Genomic DNA, 6864 nt, shown 5'->3' on the forward strand with positions numbered 1-6864 from the left:
AGTTTCTGTTAGAGCTTCATTTTCCCTGCAGCGATGGCGCCGTGGATCTCCTCCGTCAGAGGGACGTACGTCTTCTGGTCCGGGTCCAGGAAGTAAAGCGGGTCGCTGATGAGCGCAGGGTTGAATCCGTCCTCCACCAGCTTCACCTTCTTCATCTTGAACGTCCCCGTCATCTCCAGAGACGGCTGCCAAAACAGGACAAACTTAGCCAAACTCCGAAAGAGCAACAACTTCATCGAACGGCTGGATCTGGAAGAAGCTGAAGGGTTCCATTCATGCCAAAAATAAGTAGAAGTAACTTCATTTTAGTGTGAAGAGACAGAATCAAATCAGGATCTAGGGAGGAAAAAGTGTTAACGTCCACTGAAGTTGAGCTGCCAAACTAAAGAAGAAGTCACTTATTTGTAAATAAACCAGTATAAATTCAGCCGAGGTCAAATAATTATTTTTTGATCTCAAAATGTTCCCGTAATTACGAAAGAGGATTAGAGCAACTAGAAAAACATAAGAACTCTGACTTTATTCTCAGATTTATGACTTTAATATCAGAATTCTAGCATTTTTTTTCTTAGAATTTTTATTTTCTTTCTTAGAATTTTCAATCTGATTTTTTTCCTTAAAATTCTGAGTTTAAGTTAAAAATTCTAAGAAAAAGTCATAATTCTGAGATCAGTCAGAATTCTAAAAAGTAAAAATCTTTAGGTTAAATTCAAACTTCTGACTTTTTTTCTTAGAATTTTCAATTTAATCTCAGAATTTTGACATTTTTCTTAAAATTCTGAGATTAAATTAAAAATTCTAAGAAAAAAGTCACAATTGTGAGACTAGTCAAAGTTCTAAGAAAAAAGTCAAATTCCTGCTTAAATTCAAAATTGACTTCGTTTCTGAATTTTTAAAAATGTATTCTCAGAATTTTGAACTCAAAAATAAAAAAATAAACTTATGAGAAGTCATAAAAGTACAACAAAGTCATAATATTACAAGAAAAAAGTGGAAATAATGCAATAAAGTAATATGACTATTCTCATAATTTTACTTTTTTTCCCACTGCCCCTAATATTCCATCATATTATTTACTTTAAAAAATTGACAGTATGATTGGAAGTGTTACATTTGCCATTTTCTCCACTATTTGTTCCACAAGGATATCAATAAATATCAGTAAATTCAAATATACCATTAGATGCAGTTGCCATGCGGCTGAGTGATACGAGTAAAGCGGCTGACCCGCTTCAGGTTTTTCATTTTTACCTGAACCCGTAGGAACCTGGGTCTTGCGTAGGCCGGCAGGTAGGAGACGACTTGCTTGTAGACGTCTGCGGAGTCGAAGGTTTCTCCTTCTTTCAAAGTGACGGCCGCCATGCCGATCCGACCCTCGTGACCTGATGGTTAGGAACAAGCAGGGGAGAGGAAACCATTTCAAGCCAGTAGTGACCCGTTAATCTTCCTCGGTGTATGGCCTACACAAAGCATGTTCGTTACATTTTTGTTCACAGTCATTCTTAGATAGGGCCTCTAGTTACTTTAAATCTAAATAAACTGGTGCTGGACACGCCTCCCAACTCAAGCTTGTGTGAAAATGACTGCAAACTGATGTGCAACTATACAACTGTACATCTTTGAAAAGCAGAACTGGAGCCTCCTGCACAACCAAAGAATCCAACAAGTGGTTTGTGAAACAACATTCCAGCAGCCATTGTGCAGCACATATAGTGGTAAAACCAGCTGGAGCTCAGCTTTGGTTGCTAGGTAACGGGCTGGGGTTGCTAGGTAACGGCGCAGTATGACTCAAGAAAACATCAACTTATTGCCAAAAAACAGCTGGGCTGTTTTTTGAAATACTTTCACTGCAAAAAAAACAAAATCTTACCAATGATTTTGTTCTGGTTTCTTCTGAGAATATATTAATATGCTTGAAATGAGACAAAACTAACTTCAAAGTAACTTTTCAGCAAGATATAGCTGAATATTGATTTAAAAAAATGTACTAGTTACACTGGAAAATTATTTTATTAAAAAGACATTTTTCACGTGTTATATGTGAAATAATCTGCCAGTAAAACTACGGTAGTACTTTTTCAAGTCTAAGATATTTTCACTACAAACTAGACAAAAATCACTTGGTAAGAAGTGTTTTTACAGTGTATGTCGTTTTTAGAAGCGGTAGAGACACAAATGGAAGTACAAAAATGTTCAACATGCAAACTTTTCATAAGTCCCGTTTGGCGTAGTAAAGTATTTTTATACCTTCCACTTTAACGCCATAAACATTTGCTTCTAAGACGCAGGCAGCCAAAGTGAGGATGTCTGCCACCTCTGACGTGGCGACGTTTTCACCTTTCCACCTGGAACAGAAACAATAAAAAGATGATGGCAGCGTCTCCGTTCGTCTCGGATAGATAACCTGGGAGCCTCCACTCACCTGAACGTGTCGCCCACTCGGTCCTGAAAATAAATAAACTTTTCGTGGTCGAACCGAAGCAGGTCGCCGGTGTTGAAGTACAGATCGCCTTTTTTCATGACGTCATAAAGTCTCTTCTTCTCTGTCTGCTGCTTGTTGCCGGCGTAGCCGACAAATGGAGACCGCCGAGTTATTTCTCCAACCAAAAGCCCAGTTTCACCTGAGCAAAATAAAAGACGGTAATAACAAATAAATGATGCTCATTTTAACAGCTTTAACAAGTAAAACTGAAAAGTTTGGCTATGGCTGGGCAATCAATCGATTATATCGATTAATCTAATTTTTGTTTTCTTTTGAAATAATACAGAATAAAATTGTAATATTAGGAGAATGAAGAAGTAATTTTAGTGGAACTCCAACAGAATTTAAAAAATTAATTATTACGGTTTTTTTCCCTCTATTTTTTGTTGTTGTAATTTTTAGATGTTCCTCTGGTAAAATTGCATCTTTATTCTGCTAATATCATGACTATATCCATCTAATAAAAACCAAAATTGTTGTAGCCTAAACCTAATTCTCAACTCAAGAAATATTTTCTGTCATTTTTAATTTCTTTTTCAGAAAAGAAAGCAAGAAAAAAAATTACTAAAATTCTCAATCAGCTGAAATAAATTGGAGATTTTATTTTTAAGTCACATTGCCCAGCCTTTAATCTGGATTAAGACCAACAAGGGGTGAAAAAAATTAGATTAAAGTTGGAAATAGTTTTTAAGTTATAATTCTGAGATTAAAATCTGAATTATTTTGAAAACACACTACAAACCATCTTTATAGTGAAACACTTTTGTGTAACTGTTTTTTCCCCCATCCATATCGCTTTCGGTTCCCCCTTCCCCCTGCAATGGCAGGCGCACCCCACACTTTGGGAACCACTGGATTAAATATTTAAAACTAGGTTTAGAGATTAAATCTTCTGCTAAAATGTTGCTCATTTGTCCTCATATTACAACCAGAAACTGTGTTAATCTGTGTTTGTCAGGCACAATTTACTCTGCTGACATCAGATTGTATAATTCCTTTCAATGACAGTTTCCAGTATTTATTTTTTTCAAAAATGGTTTTTAAAATTTTTTTTTTTAGTATTTATTAACAATTTTTACTTAATCTAAAAAACGCAATTATTACTATATTGTGGCAGGATTTAATGGCTTTTATAAATGATGCACTACAAAAATATTTGTGTACTGCATCTATATACTTATATTTCTATATCTCATAATATAGAAATACAAGTAGGTTTGTATATTTACTCATCTTCACAACTAATATGCATGATAAATTTTGATTTTTTTATATAATTTTGTTTGCTAAAAACAAAATCTGGCAATTCTTTAACATTTACAATAAATAATTAGAAATTGCTATGAAAGTTTAGTGCTGTAAGCAAGTGGCAACATCAAGACACCATAACTGGATGGGATTCAGCCACCAAATGAAGTTTTCTGATTGGACGAAGGTTTTCTCGCCTTATGGAGATGGAAACCACATATGGAATAACCACTTTGGTATGTATATATCTTGTGTTCGTTTTAATAAATTGATATCATGTTAGCTTTATGGGAAATTTACTGAATCACAAGTTGGACAAAATATTATGGGATTTTTTTTGTTCCTGTGACAGGGTAGTACTCTGAAATCTTATGCTGGGTTTCATGTCAAAGCTAGCTAGCACATTATTATGGCAGAGAGAGATAGTGGGTTGCCTTTAAATTGAAAATGATTCTTATTTGTGTAGTTAAAGCAAAAATGGCCTTATTCAGTCTTTTAAACGTTATTTACACTTTATGTCCCATTACACGTTGGTGCATTTTTTTCGTTCCAAGTTAAAGGTTGCTGTCTCTTTAAGAAATTCTAAAAGTAACGGTTGGAGCGGTTAACGGCTGTTAGTAGCCTGTGGTTTTCTGTGATCCGGTGGATCCGAGGGGGGGAAAAAGCAGGAGTAATCATTTTATTCGCATCCAGAACAGTGGTAACCACTTTCCCTGTCGTTTCTTCGGGGTTGTGACCATGTCAAGCTAAATTTGGTAATATTTAATAGTAATTTTCTGACCTCATTTAAAAATTGAGACCGACCGTTAGCAGACTTTTTAACATGTTAGCTTCAAGCTAACGTTGGTGTGCAGTGATACTGTGGAGTCTTGCGGTGCTTGCAAAAAAATACCAAAAGTAACCGCAAGACTTGTATTTTTATACTATTTTCATTCCGTCCTAATATCAGTATATTCAAGAAATATTCAAAATTATGACAGAAATTTAGTTTGCTCGGTTTTGTGGAATAAAAATTGTCTTATAGAAGGCTAGGAAATTTGACTGCTTTATTGTTATTCTTATTTAATCCCCTTTTGTTGAACCCTCCAAGTGAATGTTTAAAACTCTGAAATGCACATGTAATGGGAAATCGAATCTACAAATGTAGTCCTGTTTTTAAAAAATTAATTTTATGACTTCAAGCTTCTTTTGATACTTTGCAAGTTTTTTCTTTACAAATCTTTAAGCTGAGGCAGTAAAATGTGATCTTATTTCATTGTATGGATTGCTAAGATGGAATGCTGTTCTTTTTTCTCCCAGTTATCCTCATAATGCAGACAGACTGAATGAATATTAATGGTTTCTGGACATGTCGAATCTGGTAGGTTTGCTTCTTTCCCCCCTGTAGCATTATAACTGACGCTACGATGATCTACTTCTAGTTTTCTAAAAAATCTTTTGCTTTCCTTTGTTATAGCTGGACTGAGTTTGGAAGCCTAAGAGGTGAACAGGTTGACTTATTTCTTCGTACAAGGGAAGCTGATATCATACCAAAACTCAAAGACATGGACAAAGGTATTTATGTGGAACCAGAGATTTGTGAACTTTGTAAATAAAATCTTAAAAAATATCTAATTTAATTCAGGTCCTAATATTAAATCAGGAGAAAAGTTTACATAGCCACTTTTTGTTGATATTTACCAAAGAATTGCAGTGAAATCTTTAAGAGTTAGTGGTTGTAATGTGAAGNGATAGTAATTTATGGGAGCCGCTCTGTTTTAGGGTTTTATCGTCTAACCTGGAGCGGTAATGAGAACTTTGGCCCCGCAGCAGGAGAAGCAGTGCAGCAGAGACTTGGACCTGATGTTGAAGTTCAGCAGAGCCGCCGGGCAGCCCAGCTTGGCCAAACCGAGCCAGGTCCACACGAAGCTGGGCTCATTAGGCAGAAACAGGGCCACGGCGTCGCCCTCCTTCAGCCGGGCTTCAGCCTGCAGAGCCCGGGCCACCTTGTTGCTCTGCAGGTCCATCTCTCCGTAGCTGAATGCGCGCCCCTCGAAGTGGATGAAGATCTTGTTGGGTTGCCTCTTCACCGCGTCCAAGAAGCATTCCAGGATGCTGTAGAAAGGTTTGGACTTTCCGTACTTGATGAGCCTGATGCCCAGCTTGAGGCTCCGCAGCATGTAGGCGCAGTCATCGCTGAAGTACGGGCAGAAAGTCCGGATGTATGCGAAGGCCAGGATGGCCAGGCCGGCCGCAGCGGTGAGCCACACGGACATGATGGAGGAGCCGCAGGACGGGCTGGCAGAGCGGCTGGGAAATGTTCAAACTGTGGAAAACTGAAATCCGACGAAGTTCATGTGTTTGATTGAGGGCGGCGCTCAGCTGGGTTCTGTCCCACTGATCCCTCCTTCAGGCCGGGGGAGGATCCAGTTACCAGATCAGCTGGATTTCCTCTCTACTTGTTGCAAAACTGAACTACCAGAGGCGGGCAGAAATTATCCACAAGTAGGAGAACTTCTTTAAGATTAGTCTGAATCCGGGCCATTTCTGGTTCTTATTACACTAGAACAGTGGTTCTAAACCTTTTTTGAGGTACCGAACCCACCAGTTTCATATGCGCATTCACTGAACCCTTCTGTAGTGATAAATAAAATATGATTTTTTTCCCCCAAATTCAATACATTAGTTGGGTCACCCCATGATCACTAAGTCTTCTTAAAAGGTAGAGTCTCTGAGAGCAGTTCTTCAAAATATAGTCAGTGTTTTCAGCAAACTTGAGCTGACTGTCCAGGAACGACCCAAGGTATTTAAAATTTGCCACGGTTTCAACAGGTTGGCAATCGAGAGAAAGTCTTGTTTATGTTTAAATGACATAAACAAGACTTTAAGGTCTTGTTTATGTCATTTAATTAGCTCTACATTCTTAAGAGAATGAAAAATTAATAATAAATAATGAAGACTTTGCGGTATTCTGATTTAGTAATGTAATTATATTAGTTGTGTTATCACCCCCACGGCACTAGAGGCAGCAGGAACCCCGAAAAGATGCGACAGAGGAGCAGATTTAGAAGTACACCGAAAGCTGCAGAATTCGGTAAAAATGGTGAGTTTTGCTGAAGTAATTAAAGACACAAGTTCAAATCCATGCTGAGAGT

At 37.5% G+C, this 6864-nt stretch overlaps 1 protein-coding gene across 1 annotated transcript in view; it reads right to left on the reverse strand.

The window, feature by feature from the left end:
• LOC103155706 (very long-chain acyl-CoA synthetase-like) overlaps positions 1-6126 on the reverse strand; it is a 24301-nt gene extending 18175 nt beyond the window's left edge. The window contains exons 1-5 of the mRNA XM_007577482.2: positions 5508-6126; positions 2423-2660; positions 2248-2345; positions 1252-1382; positions 1-185 (exon numbers count right to left, since the gene is read on the reverse strand). The exon at positions 1-185 is cut by the window's left edge and continues 1 nt beyond it. Of these exons, the coding sequence (XP_007577544.1) occupies positions 9-185; positions 1252-1382; positions 2248-2345; positions 2423-2660; positions 5508-5985 (1122 nt within the window). The 5' untranslated portion in view covers positions 5986-6126 and the 3' untranslated portion in view covers positions 1-8. The remainder of the gene's footprint in view (positions 186-1251; positions 1383-2247; positions 2346-2422; positions 2661-5507) is intronic.
• Between the last annotated feature and the right edge of the window lie 738 nt (positions 6127-6864).

Source organism: Poecilia formosa, unplaced genomic scaffold (assembly GCF_000485575.1).
Source record: "Poecilia formosa unplaced genomic scaffold, Poecilia_formosa-5.1.2 Scaffold442, whole genome shotgun sequence".
Classification (NCBI taxonomy): domain Eukaryota; kingdom Metazoa; phylum Chordata; class Actinopteri; order Cyprinodontiformes; family Poeciliidae; genus Poecilia; species Poecilia formosa.